At 36.2% G+C, this 22625-nt stretch overlaps 1 protein-coding gene across 4 annotated transcripts; it reads right to left on the bottom strand.

Annotated features, from left to right (window-relative positions):
* Window positions 1-205: 205 nt before the first annotated feature.
* On the bottom strand, window positions 206-21685 carry LOC120625778 (protein FAM13A-like). Of its 4 annotated transcripts, XM_039892981.1 has the most exons (11): window positions 21546-21685; window positions 19470-19568; window positions 16886-17152; window positions 15966-16143; window positions 15055-15197; window positions 10505-10786; window positions 8325-8552; window positions 5975-6091; window positions 4737-4922; window positions 3248-3479; window positions 206-2015 (listed from the first exon to the last, which is right to left on the bottom strand). In XM_039892981.1, the coding sequence occupies exons 2-10, from the start codon at window positions 19500-19502 to the stop codon at window positions 3306-3308; spliced, it is 1608 nt and encodes a 535-aa protein (XP_039748915.1). In that variant the 5' UTR covers window positions 19503-19568; window positions 21546-21685; the 3' UTR covers window positions 206-2015; window positions 3248-3305. The 4 variants fall into 4 exon arrangements, with proteins under 4 accessions (XP_039748915.1, XP_039748916.1, XP_039748913.1 ...); XM_039892982.1 differs by lacking the exon at window positions 19470-19568; XM_039892979.1 differs by lacking the exon at window positions 19470-19568 and having other exon boundaries at window positions 16886-17080; window positions 21546-21603.
* Between the last annotated feature and the right edge of the window lie 940 nt (window positions 21686-22625).

Consider the following 22625-nt stretch of genomic DNA (forward strand, 5'->3'; position numbering starts at 1 on the left):
TAATAGGATCATGACCATCATGATGATAGTTCTGAAACATGCTCGATAACTATGGGCCTCATATGAAGGCTCAGAGTCACTCAGCGGGCGATGGAGAGAGCTCGAAGTATCTCTACGCGATCAAATCAGAAATGTGGAGATTCGTAGAAGAACCAGAGTTACCGACATAGCTCATCGAGTCGCGAAGCTGAAGTCGCATTGGGCCGGGCACATAGTTCGGAGAAAGGATGGACGTTGGGGTCCCAAGGTGCTGGAATGGCAGCTAGACGCTTGATCCAAGCGGTACAGAACCGTGGAGTTTGGAACTCCCTACAAAAGACCTATGTCCAGCAGTGGACATCTATCGGTTCATATGATGATGATGACGATGATAATAACAAAGTTATTAGGAGGTAGGTACTAACATCAAACAGCCCTCTAATCATAAATAAAAACCGCAAGATTAACTTGTATATGAAGTTAAAAACTAAGGCTTTGCCTAGCAATATTGATTGATTTATTACCTATTTGAGTTTTGCATAATTAATAAGTTTTGGTTAGGAGTTTTTTGTATCTCGAAACTTTAGGGTAATTTCACTTGCGCTATATTCTTAGCTTTGCGACGAAATCAAAAAGCACAAATATGAAAATCTGAACATCATAAATGAGTTGCAGGTTCGGCGAGTTATTTGGTGAAATAACTGTACGTAAGATAAATCTATACGCCGATTTTAAAATCGCCAAATATTTTGGTATTAACTGAGGAAGCAATTCGAATTCTTGAGAGTTTTTGTCTGTTAATCGGGTGACTGTTTTTTCTGTTTTTTATCTAAGCAATGAAAAAACAGTTCTGAATACAATACCAATTTCTTAACTTTTCTTTTTTATTCCTATATTCTTACTAATGTTATAAACGTTAAAGATGTTCAGTTTGTAACTCCTTCACACCTTCCATAAACTGAGCCTATATTGCTAAAATTCGTAGCATAAAGTTACAGTCTAAATGCACATCGTCTACATTTTATTCCGGAAAATACAAGTTTTTTTGTTAATTATTATTACTCTCACATTTTTGTGACCCAATTCTAAAGGGCAAAGCTAATATTTACATAAAAACAGATTTGATTGTCCCTTGTAAAGTTTTCACTCAAAATAATCGCAGTATGCATTCACCTTGTTAATTGGTCTACATATTATACTCGCGAAATTGAGACCAAATTTTAATTATAGCATTCAAATTTAAAACAAATAATAATGGTAAACTTTTTATCATCTTAAAACGGCAGACCATTTTAATTTATCCATTGTGATATATCTTTAGGCGTTAATTAAAATGTATTCAGTTTACTAAACTGTTGTTTATAATTAATACATTAATTATAAACACCAGTTTAGTTAACTGTATTAAATGTATTATTTAATTAATTAGGTAGGTAGCTTTATAATCCTTTTTTTTTTTTTCGCTAAACTGAAGTATAGTCAGCGCGATCAGGTCAACTGAAGTAAGTTACCAGACGCTTCGCAAATACAGTTTCCATGAAATCAACTCTGAGGCTTCAGTACAAGATTCGCTCGCTCGCAATCGAGAAGTCTTAAGCATATCAAATTCTGTACCGCCAAAGTAAAATGGACCTAATGCTGCTCTTTTTATAGTCGAAAAACCTCTACTGTTTTTTTTTTTACATAAGTTCTGTGAAAAGCCCCAGCTGGAGAATTGATGGCAAATTTGAGCTTTAATATAATGTTCATAAAATCCATATCTTCTGAGTAGTCGTTATAAGATTTAAATAAAGTCGCCGCTTTAATAATAATTATTATTTGAAATATAATTAAAATAGAATACACAATACATATATTATTAATAGGCATATGTAACGTCTTGTCGTACAAGAATCATTAAGATAATAATAATAAATCACAGGTTATTTTACTTACGACTAGACATATTTTAAATTTACATTTTCTCTCTGAGAAAAGTAGCTACTGCAGGTGTCGTGTAGAAAGGGCGCTGGCAGTCGAAAGGCTTTTGGGCGATTCTGAAATGTCACATTAAAGAGCTTAGTAACTCTACTGTGTTTGACATAATGTTTGTATCTATAATATACCTACCGAATTTTAAAGTTATTTTAACTAAATTAACACTACAGATTCTATTTAATAAAATCACTGCGCAAATCGACCACCAGTGCACTTTTTACGAGACAGTTCGGACTCTATACAATAGTCATAGCCCTGGGAAGAAATGATTTTATTTTAAGTGTAACATTATAACACCTATTGGGAACGAAAATTTGTATATTTTAAATGTTTGCAAGATGTGTGTTGCAAACATAGATATTTATGTCAAGATAGTGCTCCAAATATTGGCTGACTCGCGTCGCTGCAATAGAAGAAACGAGAACCATCTATTTGAACCTTATTAACGTTGTGGAAACTTAGCAAATTACCTTGACTTGCTCTGGCTGAATGATATGTGTCCTGCTTAGATTTGAATACAAATTCAAAATTTTGGACACATTTATGTGGGAAATTATATGGGTAAGACACAGGTAAATGGAGTACCTGTCCGAATATAATATCATCTTTCATTACGTGTATCTTCTAACTGCTTTACATAGAATGAATAAAATTCAATGAGGATCACAGTAAGATTTTAAAAATTAAAAACGGTCGTAAACCGTCAAGTTTTATTCTAACGACTAGATAATTATTTTTTATTTATTGCTGAAATTAGTAAGATGCAACAGAGATTTTTATTTTACTTTAAAAATGATCGTAGTAGGCATCATTGATATATATTTAAAAGTAATCATTAAGTAATGTAAGGGCCGGATGGACATATCAATACATTAATTTAATTTAACTGGAGCCAGTTTGGAGTCTTTCGAAATTAAGTAAGTTTTTTCTATTATTGAAAATCTTGATTCGTTTGTGTTGGGTTTTTACGTTATTTGATCAATTTGAAGTATATCGTAGAATCTATTTTAAGTCTTCTTTACAAGTAGGTACAGGATAATTTACGTCACTCTTAGGTACCTATCAGTAATATTATTAAATAAAGTTTTTAATTTAACGACATGCCAGTTCGAATTATCGTTCCTAGTTAGTTAACAGCAAAATCGAACTGAATTTCGAAATATAATAAAATTACTTATTATAATATATTATATTAATTTCTACATTATGAAAAAATTTATAATTATGTTATGAGTGTAACTATTATTTATATAAATGAAAATCTCTTACTCTCTTTATTTATATTACTAACCGTTAAATTTAATTTATATGAATAACGTTCTCAGCGTAAGCACAAAATATTTGGTCGTTTAAGCCTTGGACTTTTGTTTGTTGATGAGGGCATTGATGAGTTTAATTCTTGCTTTCACGGTTTTGTATCGCTTGTACTCATCTTCGCGGCCCATCTTGTCGTCTCGCTGAGCCTTCCTACTGTTCTGCAGCTCGAAGTTCACTTCGTATTCTTTGATACTGCGCCTCAGTACCTGTAAATGTAATGAGATACTTTATTATTCAAGTACTACAAAGTTTTAGACTATTGATAGACGGACCAAGCTGATGGCCCATCTGATGGGAAAATGTGTCAATCAATCTGACGCGTAGGTTTCAAACCTCATATGCCTGTAATAACACCGGAAACTCCATGCTCTTCCGACCGGAACACAGAAATGCTGCTCGGCCGCAGAAAGGCTGCTCTGTAGCAGAAATAAGCATAGTGGTACTTCAAACACACACATGCTTACAGTTCAGCCTTTTCACGTCATTAGTGTCTTGGTAGAGATCGATAGACAGCGGTAACTAAGGATTTTCTTTCTTGGTATAATGGAAGGCCCAAGCATATAGCCTACCTGATAGTATATGGAACACAATTGCCTATCAATAGAGGTAAGGCAAGGCATGAAAAGGAACGTGCTAAGCCACATCATCATCATCATCATCACTTCAACCGATTCAAGTCCACTGCTGGACATAGGTCTTTTGTAGAGAGTTCCAAAATCCATTGTCCTGGGCCGCTTGCTTCGAGCGGCTCCCAGCGACTCGTTTGATGTCGTCTGTCCACCTCGGAGAACCGATGGACGTTGGGGTTCCAAGATGTTGGAATGGCGACCAACACTGCGTTTTCCTGTGCGGGCACAGGAAAACGCAGTGTTGGTCGGCTAAGCCACATGTGGCTGTATTACTCCGGCAACCACGCCCTTTAGACCGGAACACAGTATTGCAACAATGCTGCTGCAGAAATATGCATGGTGATAGTACTTCCCCTGACGAGTTCTGTCACAAAAAGCCCTACTAATACTTACATGATGCAAATATCGTACAAGCTGTACTGAGAATACGTTAAGGCTTTCGTGAATGCTTATAATAAATATGTTAAATAACTGAATTAATTAATTTATTTAAAATCAGGCCTAGTTTATAACCACTTTGAAACGTCAAAGTCAGTCTCTTTGCAGTGACTCTACCACCGGTTCGGAAGGCAGATTCCACTGAGAAGAGCCGATTGCTCTTTTCCAAAATCATTTTATGGTTCAACAGTCTTTAGAATTTTTGTGTTTAGTGAGAGATGAGAGCGGGGTGGCCTGCTTCCAAGCAGCCTTGTCGCTAAGGAATTCATCAATCGTGTAGTAACCACGATTGGTTAAACGTGTTTTTATATATTGTTTAAACTTAGGTAAAAGTAGATCTAAGGTAAAGATGACGAGAATGAGAATCGCAAAGAAAAAAAAAAAGTTAAAACTCACACATTTAAGCAGTTTAGCTTCAGAGAGTGCTCGAGTGAGGTCGTCCAGCCCCAAGCAGTGCAGGCTTTCATTGGAAGGCTCGACTTCCTCGCTGGTGGTGGCTGATTTCGCTGATGAGGTAGACGACGGCATCTCCTCCAAACCTTCGCGTGTGGGAGGCGATTGGAGAGGAGTTTCTATAGTTTCCTAAAAAAAATTTTCTCTTTTGTAAAATCCTTATATTATATCCATAGTCATATTGGTGTGCGAGGGTAATGAAAACACAAGATCTTAGTGTTATTATCCCCACGAGCAGGGCTAGCACAGTCAGGAGACAAAAATTATATACCCCGATTATATCCCCCGACAGGGATATAATTAAAGTATCCTCTAAAGCACGGGAACTTGGAATATAAGTTTATTCCCGTTTATTATTACACATATATTATTAAAATATTATTTTCATTTGTGCGCACAATTGCACAGTGCCACGAGATTCGATAAAACTGTGGGAAAGATACATTTTTATCATTTCTCCGGGGAGTTAATTATCTCCTGCGCATTCTAGCCGTGCTGAGCGAACCTCTGGATTATTAAGGCATATTAATAGTAACATAAATGCTACCATTTCTAAACTATTTGTAATGCATATCAAATGCATGTTTAGGATATTTTGTATCTTTGCTATCTTGGATATTATTCAACTTTTCATAATAACTTAGATCCCTAGAGATTAATTTTTTTTTGTTTTCTGGAATATCTGGAATTTTTAAAACATTGGATATCGGGTTTAGGTACATAAGTTTTATTAAGTGGGATATCTTTGATATCTTGGATATAACTTAACTTTACTAAAAGATGTCTATCTTGGATTTCTAGATGAATTAAAATAAATAAATAAATATACAACGACAATACACACACCACCATCTTGCCCCAAAGTAAGCGTAGCTTGTGTTATGGGTACTAAGATGCCTGATGAATATTTTTATGATATACATAAATACTTAGAATATACATATAAACACCCAGACACTGAAAAACATTCATGCTCATCACACAAACATTTTCCAGTAGTGGGAATCTAACCCACGGCATTGGGCTCAGAAAGCAGGGTCGCTGCAAACGTCGCCAATCGGCCGTCAATTTGATTACATTTAAATTATGACCTGGGATACCTGGGTCTTTGATACTTTGCTTTACTTTGTGATGTTACACTTACAACAATGTGGACACCTCGATTATATTTGAATTGTTACCTGTGAAGAGTCAGAAGGCTTCTCCTGTGAATCGCTGGAGCTGTCCACGCTGGTGTTGAACAGCATTGCTTCGTGCTCGTGTATTGTCGCCAGTTCGCCGTTGGGACCACCGATTACCTGTATGTATTAAGAAGGTAATTATGATGCATTGGCAGTTTAAATTTTATTTATTTGAAGCGCTACTTGTGTCATACGAGTGCCTCTGGAACTAGGAATATAGGGTTTTAGTCTTTTTAATTTTAGTTCCGTGGACACTCGTATTAAAGCGTCACATTTACCGCGCCAAAATGGCGTCAACCGATCGTAAACAAAAAACTAAGGTACAGCAGCCTCTCTCTAACTTCATAGCTTAAAATTAATTTACTGTGAGATGGTGATAACAAAAAAAAAACTACCCGGCTAAGTTTGTTGTAGGCTCTTCTTAGACCAGGGCGCTTTTGGAACTCTCGTAGCTTCAAGTTTAAGTTGGCAAACGAAGTTATCACCATCCCCTTACAATTATGTAAACATGTATGTATGAACGCTTCATAAGTGCCTGTGATAGGCCTACATGAATAAAGAAATTTTGAATTTTGAATTTTTAAAATTTTCCAGTGGTATTAATAGAGGTCAGCGTCTAAAGTGGTTGAAGCGGTGATAGCCTAGTGGTTACGGCTCCGGCCGTCCTTTCGGAAGACCGAGTTCAATCCCGACGCACACCTCTAACTTTTTGGAGTTATGTGCGTTTTTAATTTAAGCAATTCGAATATCACTTACAAACAACCTGTTCTCCATAACGCTCTCAAAGGCGTGTGACGTTCTGAGGGGAGAACCGTGCCCAGTTGTGGGCTATAGGGTGGTAATAGGTTGATTATAATGATGATGATAAATTCCTTATGACAGTTGAAGATTAACCAACATAGTGTCATATATATCTTCTACATTGGCATTTCTTTTGATACCTCTTTTTTTAATACACATAAGTGACGGCCGAAGCTGATAGCCCGAGCTGAGTGAACAAACCTTGCCTATTGGCAAATAGAGTAAAACTTCACAGAACATGCAAGGAACAAGGAAAAGGAAAGGAAAGTACCGCCCTCCATCAATCTGAGGTGCAGCGTAATAGTCTCAGGTGCCAGTAATTACACCTGAAACCCAGTGGCGTGCATAGAGGGAAGTAAAACTCCAGTAAGAGTTATAAAAAACTTACGTATAGGCATTGCACGAGTTATGAAAGCTTAAGTATTTATAACACGTACTGGGGATTTTCTTCATTTTATATCATCTGCATACCCTGTGCATACCCTCTATGCACGCCACTGCTGAAACCGAACCATTCAGACCGGAACACAGTTATGCTGGCGGCAGAAATAAGCATTGCTATAGTTTTTCCCCCGACAAGCTCTATCACAAAAATCTCTACAACTAATTACTATCTAATTCGAATCTAGAGTATTGCTAGAGAATATTTAAAATATCAGTTTACAGCATCTATACAAGGATAGTTGGTAAGGTTAGGTACGTACTGTGTTTTTGGGGTGTAAGTGTTACAGTATTCATGATAATTGATAATAATAATAAGAACACATAGTTCATTGTTTCATAAAAAAATACGCGGTGACAGCCAACACATTAACTGCTTTAAATGTTTTCTATTTTATTCTACTCTCAATGTAAACAGAGTATGTAACAGTAATATGGCTGTCACATGTTTTTTTTTATGAAATTTAGCGCTTATGTCGGACCTTAATCTGGTTTTTTGGTTTCATTCTAACGCGCACAAGTCAGTAAATCTAGTTAGGTTAGTTTTAGTTATTATCATTTTTGGAGCTACATTTTGCAACGTTCCTAGTAGGTACTCCCCCTTCCAAATGACCTTGTATAGTTATTTTTCGTTAGCAGGCTAAAATGATGAAAAATGTGTTTTTTTAATAGCACATAAGACGTTCTCACTACTCACTAAAAAAATGTTCTAAAAATCGCCTATACACGGTGACTTTTTTTTGTCGTACAACAGTGACCCAGTTAATTAGTCTAATGTCTATAATTCTATCTTAAAAAAATAAGAAAATTAAATTATAAATTGAATTAATAATTTGGTTATAAGAAGCATCCTATGTCGAGAGCGATGCGGTGCGGCGCCATATACCATTGCGGTCGGTTCAAGCAACAGAAAAAAATATTGTACGGTTGCTTCCAAATTCTAAATGCAGAAATTAATGTTTTAATTTTTTACGACTACTTTAGTGTACTTCGCTTGTTTTGATTATTGTTTAAAGTGAGTAACTGTAGATTGGTTTGATCAAAGTTGTTCGATGATAAAAAAAATCACTGTGCCACTACACATTAGTAATCATCGAGGATTACTTACGACGTCAGATCTATAGGTGGCCAATGCACGTTTTACAGCTCGGTATCGCTCATATAGATGCCTTGCTGCTCCGCGTTCGGCGGAATGTGCTGGTGGCCTCCCTCGGGCCGCTTCAAGTCTTAGCAGCGCTCGCTGTACGCAAGACTTCTCTGCAGCCAACTGTGCTGGTGTCCAGTTAGCTTCCGGAATGCTTGCGCGACCCGACGCTTGGCGGCAACCGTCCACCCACTGGTAAAACATACTTCGGTGAGATAGAAAATATTTTTTTTTGATTCCACTACAAGTTAGCCCTTGACTACATTTTTACTTCGTGGCTTGTGGTTATGTATGAGATGGTAGCGGGCTAACCTGTTAGGAGTTTGGAAGTTATATTAAAACCATACTCCCAATCGGTTTCTACTTCGGAAAGCTAAATCGCTTAGCGGCAGGTCTATTTTGGTAGGGAGGTAACTAGCCATGGCTGCAGCCTTCCACCAGACCAGACCAGACCAGAGAAAAAGCAGAAACCAGGGGCCTCCCACTTATAAGACCACAGCACCTATTACTGCGCCGGGAGGTCGTGATTTTTTATGTGAAAAGAAGTAAAATCATCTCGTATGCCGTCACGACAAACGGCATTACGCTCTTACATGCCGTCATTTTTATTTGCCATATTGACAGTAATATCTTTTTGCTTTTTTTTTTCAATTGTTATAAAATTTGGTAGTATTTAAACGAACTAATCTAAATGTATTAAAGCTTACCTACTAAAAAAGTAAGTGAGCTAATAGATTTTGAAAACGGCCTCTATTTACTACCCCAAATTCAGAGCGATCTGGAGCCATGCTCCAAAAATCGGGGTCGCTCTGAATTTCAATCATTTACGTTTGCCGACTCAATATTTTTATACGCTTTTTTTTTAATTCAATGAATTTATGTTAATGGTTATTTAATCAGTTCAGATTATTTATCCCCCGCTTTTATATGATAATTTTAAATTTATTTTGTATGAAAAAATATCGTCATCGAAAAAAATTTTCGAAAATATAATTTAATGCCGCTTTGTTAATTATTTATAACAGTATAGTAGTATCTCATTAACGGCGGCCATATAATTGGTATAAACTGCTGCAACGTTCGTCATGAAATTCGGTGCAGAAATCAAGCTGGTATCCTGAGAATGGACGGTGAATACTCTTCATCCAGCACCAGAAACCGTCACCGTTTCTTTAAAAAGCCAACTTTTGTAACGGCTTAACAGCTATAACGAAATGTGACATGATACTTTTCAGTTAGTAAAATAATCGGAAGTTAAACAAAACTAAAACAAACGCGGATAAAGTCGCGAGCAATACAGCAAAGCTGTTTAATATAATTCGCAGCCTAAAATGGAACTTCGCTTTGCCAAACTAGATCAATCCATACTAATATAATATATGTAAAGTGTATATGTTTGTTTATTTCTTTGTATGTCATATTTTCGGCTCAACAAACCAATCTTGATGATTTTTAGCACATATTGTAGCTACACACTGTGGCTACATATAGCTTGCATACTGGAGGTGGAATTTTATACCCATTTTTAGAAGAGGGGATTAAAAAAATGCATTAAATACTTATGCATTGCTCCAAGCTTAACCGACCTTGGCAAAATATTGCATTGAGATTGCATCCTATATCCATCCATTTTTATCCCGGAAAAGATAACGGTTCCCACCCTATTCAAAAAAAATACAAATTGTAAAGAAGTTGCGGTCAGTACTTTATAAAAAATTAATGATTGCCTTACTAGTGCTGACATGAAATATATCCTATTTGACTTGCTATGAATATAGCATTCTATAGGCCAAAAAGTTTTATTATCGGTTCAGTCGTTTTTGTGTCTATCTATTAAGCAAACATACAAACAATTAAATCTCTTCTTTATAATAAAATTAGATATAGGTATAACTGCTACATATCAATTTTTTTTTATTAATTATTATAGGGATATTGGGGTCTGTTTTAAAATCCGGTTAAAATACTGCATCCAATTTGATTTTTAATTAAATAATTCTTTTATTTTTTTATTTCTTGGTTGCACAATACATATTATTTGTGCACTAGCTATCCTTACAGAAACTTTAGTTTTTAAGGATCCTATTGAACCTTCATTGATCAATTAATAAAAAAAAGCTTTATTTTGTTTTAAAAATATCAACCTCTTCAATATCCTTCACAACTTCAGTCATCGGTTTATCGCTATTCAGCGCTGCATCCAACTTATCGTCTTTTTCTTTCTGTAATTTCGCCGCTTGAACTTTCAGCGCATATTCCACGGGGTCCGCTTTAATGCAGCGCTTTTCTGCTTGCAAGCGTCTGAGGGCTTCGTACATGTGAATTAATTGAACTTCTGTCATACGATCGCCTTGAGTTATTGGGTGGCCATTTTGGGCTTCGAAATCACTTTCGTATTTAGCGATGTTTTTCTTTAGGCCACTGATCTGGAATAAAATAATGGTTGCACTGTATTATTTTTTTTCCACGTTTATCAACCCGAAACTGGAAGCTTTATTAATCCTTATGAATTAACAAAGTCACAATTTTAAACTATAATTTTCGTAATCAACATTTTTAAATAATAATAAAATCGGTTTGCTCACTTGACACCGTAGTATAAAAACTATAACCAAGCTGTACATAAATAAAATTGAGTGTAAGTATTTCTTGATTTGAACTTTTTCATTATGTTTTACTCCAAAAAAACAAAATTACAAGAAATGAAAGTGAGGTTTATTTTAACAATTTCAATCTAGTTTAGTTACTGTGCGCAATTTTTCACAAACTGGTCGGATTATGCCCCATGAATTTGGTGAAATTTATTAATTTTAAAAACTTTCGAAAATCAGGTTTTTTTTATTTACACTTTTTAAACGTCAAAATTTCTCACCACTGGTTCGAAAGGCAGATTTAACAGGAAATAAGGCGGCAAGAAACTCAGTTGCACTTTTCCAACTTTACCTACTACAGAAACTTAAGAACATGTAGAGAAAATTTATGTAATCGGTAGTATCTGCACTACCTTTAGGAAACTCGATACTTCCTTACATCATCGATTAACCACACACGCAAATGGCAGAAGGGCAACGGTAAGACTCTTTCATCGAAAACTGAGATACTTAATCTCTGCATAAGCCTTTGAGAATAACTTAAAAATAAATTATTTAACACTCTCTAACCGATAAGTACATACTAACCTAGAATCGGGAGTAGAGCTTTTCTTTTGAAGATTCGAAGCGGTCACTAGAATATGTAAATATTTTAGAATTCTTCTATTGAGTTAGCCGATTTCAAACTGTTGTTCATTTCCAATATAAACATTGTAAAATTTAACAATCATTATATCTTCTACAATGTATTACATAAACTTATTTACTTAACAGGTAAAGATAAATTATGTATTTACCTGCGTTACCATTTGGATACTAGATATGTTCTTACATTATCGGTTTCTTGCCACAACCCACTTGTTGCCACAATGTCAAGGGCAAGACAATGTCCTTGACCATGCCATTGCCATGAAGAATGCTGATTCTGTTGTTCATATAACTCTAAACTATTTATTGATTGAAAAGTATGCTTTATCCTTTATCACGGGAAACATTGTGAAAGGGTCGCAACAACTTATATACAACAGAATTGACACCAATGACTATCTTTAATTGAAAATCTTGAACTCCAATCTCGTCATATACCTACGTCTTTGACAAGGTATTATGTAACTGTATATATCTGACACAGCCTAGAATCAGGAATAACAATTATCTTTTTAATACTAAATATCGAACTGGAATGTGTCGATATAAATGAATAGATATAAATTCAACCCATAAAAAAACAGTGCCATCTCTTGCGATACTCTTGAACTACTACGTAGTATGAATAACCTACGTCGCATTTTTGTCGTTAAGTAAATACGGCTGGATCTTGTATTGAACGTCTTTACGACAATACGGCTTGTTGAATTTTGGTAAATCGTACTGTAAAGTCGTCAATCCAAAATTAACTCGATTGTGTGCCTGGTGCTCTTTTAACATTGAGCACCAATGACAATGATAGTTAAAAAAATTGTTGAAATTTTCTTTGAAATTTATTGCGTTTTTCGACATTTAACACTTAACATTCTATACCTTATTCATGCTTTATTTAAATAGCCGCTAAGCTGCGTTTTTTACGTTTTGGCTTTTTAAATTTCACGTTATTTTTCCGACCAAAAAATATTATTTGACATAGTTTCGAGGGTTTGCGTGGATTTTTCAATGTAAAATTCTACTTTACATATTTATTATGAGGTAGAGGAATATGGTAATAAAAAATATTTCCTACGAAGAAATTACTTTTTTGTCATCTGCGCCACTTAACACATTAATTGGTTGGTTTATTTTAAACGTTTCTGTTAAAGATTTGCTTTTATTTTTAATAGCATTATATTTGTTGCTCGGTTAGGTACTTCTTTTACGAGTTTCTTTTACATTATACAACTTTAAAACTTTTAACAATGGTTTAAAGGGCAAAAGCTTCTGTTCTTCCTTATTAAGCTTAAAAATGGTTGTTTGCATATAAAAGCATTTAATAATTGTTATTTCACATAACTTTTGTTGTTTCCAATTATTTCAGTCTACAACATGAGTTAATAAAACGTTAAGACACCAATTATACCATAAAAAATTGTAATTGTATAGACTTATAGGTATCTATATGTTTATACAAAACTAATCTATATCAGAGGTTCCCAACCTTTTTAAACTCGGGACTTTTAACGCTATTTGAAATAGATAGGTTCTGGATAGTAAGGTAAAAAGGCACAAAAAAAAACATCCACTTAATTATATTTTAAATATAAATAATAAGTTTTTATGAATAATGAAGAAAAATAAAACCCCTTCATCAATGTGATGGCTGAGCTTAGTGCTTTCCAAAGCGTGGGACAGGCCATGAAATCGTTGTAAATAAGTTTTTTTTTTGTACAGAACGACCGCCTCGTGGTTCACGTCTTTCTACGACGCCCCGGGGCGCCGCCGCGGCGCCCTATCTGGGAAGCCCTGATCTATTTAATAAAAAAAAAATAGTGAATTGTGATTGGCTGTTCTGGTTGACCGGTTAACTTCCGCGGGGAGGAAATTTAGTGCTTTCCAACGGTAGTTGAGAAAAAATGCCTATAATCCGAACCTCATGTTCGAATATGAAAAAGTTCATCATTTTCATGAATACTGTAATAACTAATCAACGTTTTTTCCCCCTTTCCATGTGGCATATTTTGTCAAGATCGGTGCAATGGTTTAGCCGAATTAGCGACCACATATCCAGTTGAACACTAATGTTTCAATTTTTTATGTCAAGATAATTCATGTGAGGACAAAGGAATACATCGTCATGCGGTTTGCCCTACAAAGGTCAATTCCTATCTAGGTGCATAAGATAAAGAAATGTAAGATACAAGACTTAAACAAGACCTGCAGAGCTCCATCATATGATGATGATGACGATGATGATTTAGAGCTGGGAGTCATCTTTGTATTTGTAGTTTTATTTTCGATTCAAAAGTAGACGTAGAGGAAACTTCAAAACAGTCTTACACACAAAGGTGACACAATTATAATTATATCTGTTACAAATTCGAATCTGTTACATTCGATTCTGTTTTTGAATGTGTTTCCTGATACGTTAACCATAAAAATACGTATGTGCCACAGACAACTTGCTTTTACAGGAAGAGCCGATGTTGCCAGATTTACTGACGCCAAATTTGCCACACTGCGATATTAGGTACTGATTATTTCTATAACACCTAATAACACATTTGGTAACATTTACTTTCTGTTGCAGTATAGTATCTGTTTAATTTATAAGTGTATGAACTGTATTGTATTAGTATATAAGTGTGTTAAACCCCATACTGATTCAGTTTCTGCGGACTTCCTTCGGATCGATTTAATCTTTGCGTAGACTTAGCTACAAATTTTCACACTAGGCAGTGTATGTTGATATTATTAGGAGTCTTCTGGATATGGGGCCACTGAGCTTAATAAAAGAAAGGAATACATGGAGTCTTTACCGCCGACTTAGTGTAACCGACGAAAACTAAATAAATTATTAACATTTAGTTGTTTTTCTTGTTAACATGTAGTTTTAGTAGTTTTAATAGCACATTTATCTATGTAAAACTATTGTAATTAACCCTGTCCTGTAAAACTTGTGTTCCGATCGGCTCGCTCGCCTATGGTAGGTACGAGCCGCGCCGCGATTCCCATACAGGAAGTAGTAAGTTAGTTATTGTTCGTTATGGTTTCTGATAAACACTCTGATTATTCTGCTCTGATAAACATCTGCGGTCTCTTGTGATTTAATCTTTGCGTAATTGTCAAATAGCTAGCAATATCTAATCATGTGCTCTTATGAATTGAGTGAGAATATATGAAGTTTGTTTCATTACGAAAACAGCCTTTTTTATATTTATACTTATAAGTCCTTGACTAAAATCTTGTAAATTATTATGTAGTCAAAGATGGTAGATTTAGTACAACTGTCAGTCCCCCCGTATGACAGTTGTACTAAATCCATAACCCTAATTGGTTTCTACACGACATTGTACTGTAACGCTTAATCATTTTGTAAGTCTTTGTAGGTAGCGTGGCAGCCTTCCACCAGATAAAGCGTACACTTAGTCAGCGGTAATGGCTCGATGTGGTCAAAGAAACAAATTTCTTTTTACCTTCTTGTTGATCTTCTCAAGGCGCCGGTCTGGGCTCGGCATCGTACGACGTGGTGGTTCATTGCGCTCGCCGCGACGCTCTCGCTCCGCTTCTTCCTGTCTGGCGCTGGCCTCTACACTCGAACGCTCCGTCTCTTCACATACTGTCGCACAATCAGTACTTTTATTAATTTGTCTCTAACATGCATGGAAATATATGAGCCTTAAAAGAAGGCTCAGAGTCACTAAGGGGGCGATGGAGAGAGCTATGCTAGGAGAATCTCTACGTGATCAAATCAGAGATGAGGAGATCCGTAGAAGAACTAGTTACCGATATAGCTCAGCAAGTCGCAAAGCTCTAGTGGCAATGGGCAGGGCACATTGCTCGGAGAACCGATGGACCGAGGGTCTTAAGATGCTGAAATGGCGATCCCGCACCGGTAAACGCAGCGTAGATCGGCCCCCAACGAGGTGGGCAGACGATATCAGGCGTGTCGCTGGGAGCCGCTGGAGGCAAGCGGCCCAGGACCGTGGATTGTGGAACTTCCTACAAAAGACCTATACCTAGACCTGTGGACGTCAATTAGTTAAATTGATGATGACGATGATGCATCTAAAACCTACGCAGTTTTAGTTTTAAGTTTACTAGTAGTTATTATCATTTAATAAAAACCGCATCTATATGAAAGATAAATTTCTCTTTTTTTTGTTTTTTTTTTTTTTTTGGTGGCGGCCAACTCTGCAATGGCGCCGGCTACCCTCGCGGTTCGGTCGATATGGCTGGGCGCTAACGTATTGACGTACGTGGCGTCCCAAAACAGGCATTTGGTGTTTTGCCAAGGGACGAGTGTCAGGCCATCAGGGCGCTTGACGTCTGTGCGGCTCGGACCTGGCGGCAATATAAAACCAACCATTTTATAAAGTTTACTTACTTTCAGGTTTTTGTTGCACGACATACTCGAAGTGCGGCGGTGTGCCACTGCGTGTGTCGTCGGTGTGCGCACAGTCGTTCTCTTTGGGCTGACGGGGCAGACGCGCGGTTGCGCGGCGTCTTTTCGCGACGTGTTGGGGTCGACGCGCGCGAGATAAACGCTCCGCTCTTCGTTCCGACTGCGAACAAATGAACAATTAATACAACCTTTATAATAGACCTCAAAAAATTTAAAAAAAAACATCACAGGTCTACTGTCTAAGGGTTTTAGAACGTAGAAACAACTTGTAGATAAATACCACAAACAATTGAAACAGCGGTTTTTATACAAGTTACCTCTCGAATGCAATCTCACCTGGCGGTAGTAATTAATGATGCAGTCCTAAGGTGGAGAAGGCTAACCTTTTAGGGGAATGGCAGTCATATTAAACCCAAGCCCCTAGTCGGGCATTGGGCGGTTTTTACGCGGCATTGTACAAAAACGCTTAATCGCTTGGCGGCATATCTTTTTCGGATGGATCGTAACTAGTAACGGCCGAAGCTAGGCCAAACCAGAGCAAATTCTAAAATTTTGGTGTTCCCAAATTGCCTTCGTCGGGGATTGAATCCGAGACATTAGCCTAGAGTAACAGTAGCCTTAGTACAAGATTTGCTCACTCGCAATCGTAGGACTCGTTTTCGAGTATGGAAATATTTGAACATCGGAGTAAAGTAGATCTTATTTGCATTAAAGAAATTTGCCAATAGTTCTTTAGCTCGGGCTATTGACATTGTGTTTGCAAAACAAAAATCAGAAGTTCAAGATTTGCTACTCTAAAACGAATAGCATTAGGACCTTATGCTTAGTTTATGCTAAAACGACTCCTCTATTGCGAACTAGAATCCTGTCTTAGCCTAGCCTAGAAAGCTAAAATAACAAACCTCAAGTCGATTATAGTCGTGTAGCGGAGGCGGGGGCGGGGGCGGCGGCGGACGCTCTTCGCTGTGAGGTCTGCGCTCCTTACGCTCGTGTGCGCAACCGGAGTCCCTGCGCTCACGCCTCTTGCGCGCCTCCCGCTCGCCCTCGGGCGCCGCCATATCTTCCCTCTCTTTCTCACCCTCGCTCCGCTCGCAGCACTGCGCACGCCACCCGAGTCCAGATATTACAACCCGACGCTGGCTCGAGCACTCGGAATCGTGCCCGTAACCCTAACATGTGGACGCGAATGTATTAGTGTACTTAGTGTAACATTTGTACGTACCGAATAGAAGGTCGGCTTCGACTATCGATACTCTGTAACGACAGAGTAAAATGGTATTTATCACCTTGGGACGTGGTTTTATGCTCAAATTCGTCCACAATTTAGCGCTCTGCAGCACATCAAGCAGTTTTAATGCAAGCGCTCTTGTAAAAAGAAAACAGGATTATTGGTTTATGTCACTAGAATGAGTAAATATCATAAGGTAAATTTTACTTCGACGTTACAATATTTCGATACTCGAAGATGACTCCAATATTAAATGCACATTAATCTTATACTAACCCTTAGTACTGTGTGCTTCGTATAAAATTTTCACGCCCTTGTCGAGTATCTAAACGTTATGACCTCAAAGTAAAGTAGACCTTATGAAATACTTTTTTGGGTCGCTTAATCTGGCAATTCTGCCCAGAGAGCTGCCTGAAGAAGAGTGGACGTATATAAGTTTTAAAACAAAGATGAAAAGTTATAATTTACTCTGTCACTGCATTGTTTCGATACTCGAAAACGACTCTACGCTATAGATGTTATAGTAGGGGTACTGAACGCTTTTTATAAAAAAATTAAGCTTGCGATTGTGGAGTCGTTTTCGAGTATTGAAACGTTATAACGCGGACGTCAAATTTGAAAATTATGCAATACTTTTTAGGTCTGCCAATCTTGCCAGCTCGGCTCAGAGAGCTGCCTGAACAATTGTAGTTGAATATGAGCTTTAAACCAAAGCCAGTACGTTTCAATTTACTCTGCGATTACAGTCTTTTGATACAAGAAAAAAAATTCGATTCCAATCTCCTACGATTATGATCTTATGCGCTCGCAATCGTAGTCTTTACGGAGTATCGAAACGCTGTAATATCAAAGCAAAATGGACCCCATTTTAATTATCTTTGAGTAGCTAATTTTGTATGCCTGTTTTCCTATTTTGTCAAGAGCATTTAATACAGAAGTTTAGATGTATAAGACCTATAAACGAGGTGTGAAAATTATATTTTACTGTAAGATTACATAGTATCGATAGTAGAAACAGATCTTCGATTAGGAAAGTACAAATTTTATACTAAGGCTTGGCTGTGCTTGATAGCCTTGGTATAGGGTTGCCAATCATGAAAATAAAATGATTACTTCAAATAATGAAATAAATATTTTTATTTAAACGATGATTACATATCAAAGCGGGTGGTCCAACAACTTAAACTGTCTAACCTACCATATTTAGTAACTTTTCAGTTGCTAAAAATTTACCACTTGTCCATACAAAATTTACGGTGTGACTACTAAGTAGTTAATTATATATCAGAAAAACTTTAGGATACGGGGCAGAACGTCTTTTATTTGTTCTTAAAATTTCTTTTTGCTTGAAATTAAAATGACAGCGACCTTTTTTTTACAAATTAATGAGCTGGCGGTCTAGGGGCCCACCGCTTTGGTATATAGATTCTTTAGCTTAAAACAATTTCATTATTTAATGAAAACATCCCCGAATATATAAAAAATACATATTTGTATTTATTGAAATCAAAATAATCAAATAAAGTACCTTGAAATTAATAACATAAAAACGTTTATCAATTATTTTCAGAAGGTACTTTTCCTTTAGTTTGATTTTTTTACGTTCATTACCATGACCGCCATAATTTATTTAAAAAAGAAAAGCCAAAGTAGTATGTAAATAATCAAATAATAACAACTCTTTAACTAATGGAAAAAAATGGTACAAAACCAAACACCACTAACTACCGAGATAGTTGGCAACCCTACCTTTGAATTTTCATGGTATATGGTAGCGATGGTTTGTGTTGACTGAGATTGGCATGTGTGGTTTAAATGGGTTTAGATAGCGCTAAAGTTTCAATGTAAAAGTGTAATGTCGGACTAAAGCGAAACCTCTAATATTGTGGCCTATCTAAATTGATCTTAACATAATATATATTAAGCTCTCTCACGTATTTTACACGACCTAAAGTTAAGCAAGGCTACTGAAAGTTCTACAAATTCTATTCGTAATACCGTCATCTATCGCCGAATATTCCCTACACGCCACAAACACATTGAATTAATCGGCGCATTATTCATACCGACGAATATCTAAAGTAGGTTTCGCGATTAAAAACTAAAGCCTTTTAGTAACCTCATTTTACTTGCGAAGCGTATATAAAGCTATAAATAACAATGGTACAGAAAAAACTCTTTGGTAAATGTTACAAATAAACTACAAATTATTGACTGTCTATTAAAAAACCCCATTGCCTAGTATTGTTAACAATTACCTGCTGGTCCAGCAGGTGTCCCATGAGAACCATGTTCGCTTCGGATTTTAAAGAAACGAAATTTTCTAATATCCAAAATAGATCGGCCGTTACGTGTCTCTGAAAATAATTGTTTTCGATACTTGACGTTCATTGGAGTATTGAAACGAGATATTTATAACGTTTTAATTATCTAAGCTAATTCTGTCATTTACCACTAGTTTACCACACCCATCGGGTTCCTTGCGGTTCTTGAAATGTTTGCGAAAAAGTTTATATCCTCTTTGGACTCTTTCTCCACAGACTATACTACCAGCATATTTTTATGATGCTAGTCCCGAATTGCGTTTAGGCCGATTTAAAAAAAATACTCTGATTTCGCACAATAATGGCGTCATGTTAGCAATTTTGCTAAGATTTGTTAAGTTGATTTGTTTGGTAAGAGTTGCAATTTGAGCACTTTTAGGTTCTTTCCAATATTCCAAGCTGGCTAATATATTTACTTATTTAAATAAGTTAGTTTTGTGTTTTTATAATTTTATTTGGGAAGTCTCTATTAATTTAGTGTAAGAAATTGTATCTATATATTAATATTTTAATACTGTACGGCTGTTGAAAAAGTTATGAAAAGTACGTTTTAGTCTTTAAATTCAGAAAATAAGGGTTGCTTAATTTTAAGTAGCGCAAGTTTAAACTATCCGCCGTAAGGGACCAGTTATTAATAATAAGTTTTATTAAATGACTAAGAAACTAAAAGTAGTATTCTACTTTTTATTTTAAAGTCTTGTACCTACTGCAAAAAATACTTTATAATAGTGAGTATCTCAGTTTGCTGATAATCAACCAAATCTTAGAGTAATAAGGTACTACGTACTATAGAGACGTCATCGCAAATCAAAGTATCGCACTACGCTTGGTTGACTAGGTTACAAGACCTACAAGTTACCGATGTATTGAATGTGTCCCTGACGATTGCTGTGTCAAGAAAAATTACTAGGCATAAATTAATCTCAAGGTGCTTTCGTGTATACCTACTCAAAGAATACAAATAACTCGCGAATAAAATAATTCGTTGTTGGATTATATCCTCTATGTCGCATGGTTTTTATTCCAAGCAGTCTACTCTAGTTCATATCTAGTATAATATTACTCAATGCCTTAAACAATGGGTTTGTAATACGTGGTCATGGTCGAGATGTTTTAGGGCCATTGACTTATAAATTGAGAAATAATTATCCCAATCAAATATTGAAACCGTTTTATATGCCCCTGTCTGTGGGCATTTATGTGTGTCCGCACGATACACTAACCAACGTTGTTGTACTGTGCTGAAAGATTGATATGCAGTAAAAATTAGATCCAATCCTGGTTAACTTGCCAGATAAGTCTGTGGTTCTATAATTTCGGTTAGCTATACTCGTGGATACTGCATTCCGAAATCGTATTTTATATTTATTTAGATTATAAGCTAAGATCACGCGCTGGTGCTAAAATAAGTACGCCGACTTCAGATTATTTTTTGTTACCTCTATAGAGCAGCGTACTTAAATATCTTATATATATAGAGTGCAACGTAACCCAGTCACATTATATAGGAAGTGTCTACCTTGCCATCAGTGGCCGTTCGTTGTTAAAGAATATAAACATTGAAGTGACACTACCACTTGACAATGGCTTCGATTATTTTAACACAAATCTTTACACTAAATTGACATATGTTTGACAATTGATAAACGACTAAGAAGGAGGTCTAATCTTTGCATCGTTCGAGTCCATGTAGGAAAATACCCACCAACTCCATGTCATGAACATTGGTTTTTAATCAAATTTGTAAAATTCCTTATCAATTTAATAAAATATCTGACAAATATTAATTTATCGTTATCTAAAGTTTAATTATTTACCCACATTATAAATTTACTGTAACACAATATAATTATCCTTTTGTATTTGTATTAAATTTCTCAAAGTCTTGCCAATTTAGTCTAATTTAGAGATTTTTGTGTTATAGAATCGGCGTCATTTTGTTTTTCATATCAAGATTGTTATCTTGGATTATTTAAATAAAAGAGGGGTTGCATTAAACTGAATACTTACAATGCAATATCGCGCAGCTTCCACTAAAGAGTCCAAGAATCTGGAAATGTTGTGCCGGCTCCGATTGGCCAGGGTACTACTGGGTCCCGAACCTCCCGAGACCCGTCCTACGAATCGTAACCGAGAATAATACCCGGATTGTTGCTTAACCTTTTATATAAAACAAATTGAATGAAACGAAAGGAAACAGTGTGGCGCAAACGCGCGCCGTTTTGGCGGAAAACTCTACACTGGAAAGGGCTTAGCTTATTTGATGATGCCGCTTGGTTGTATCGACATATCACGATCCCGGCACATACTGGCACGGCACAAACAGTCTATATGAAAGTCTCTGTATAGATTTACGGCTGCTTCAAAAAATGCGTTGAGACCAGTCTGTAATTTAGCATTGAAAATTCGTGCGAGGTTTTTAGAGCTTTCGGCTCTCAACAATTTCGTTGGGCTATCTTCATTTTTAAAGGTTTTTATTTGTATTGATTTATAAGAAAAAAAACTGGTTTAGGTCAATTATCGTCTATCATTATTGCTTTTTATTATTTCACTGATCACTGAACTGACACTTGTGAAGTAGCGGATTCCTTGTGAATCTGAAACAAAAGAACACATGGTAAAAAAAACATATATTAAATAGCTATTATTAGAAAGGTGAAATCCAGCATTCTCCTGACGCTTTCCCTATTTGAGATGCGGCAGGCCTGATACTTGTCCGCAACTTTTAACAAAAAGCTTTTTGTAGACGAACTAGAATTCAATATATAAACTAGGGTAATACACATATCGCTATCTAGCCCCAAAGTAAGCGTAGCTTGTGTTGTGGCAACTAAGATGACCGATGAATATATTTATGAATAATAAACACATAATACTTATAAAATAAACAGATAAATACCCAGACTCTGAAATACATCACACAAACATTTTTCGATTTTCGGAATCGAACCCACGGCCTTGGATTCAGAAAGCAGGGTCGCTGCTCAAATCGGTCGTCAAATAATAAATTAACATAAAAAACGTTTTTCTTTTCATCAAAATATTATTTATCTACAAGAAGGTTTTTGTAGCATATTTGTAATTCAGCGG

This window comes from Pararge aegeria, chromosome 8, assembly GCF_905163445.1.
Source record: "Pararge aegeria chromosome 8, ilParAegt1.1, whole genome shotgun sequence".
In the NCBI taxonomy this organism is placed as follows: Eukaryota; Metazoa; Arthropoda; class Insecta; order Lepidoptera; family Nymphalidae; genus Pararge; species Pararge aegeria.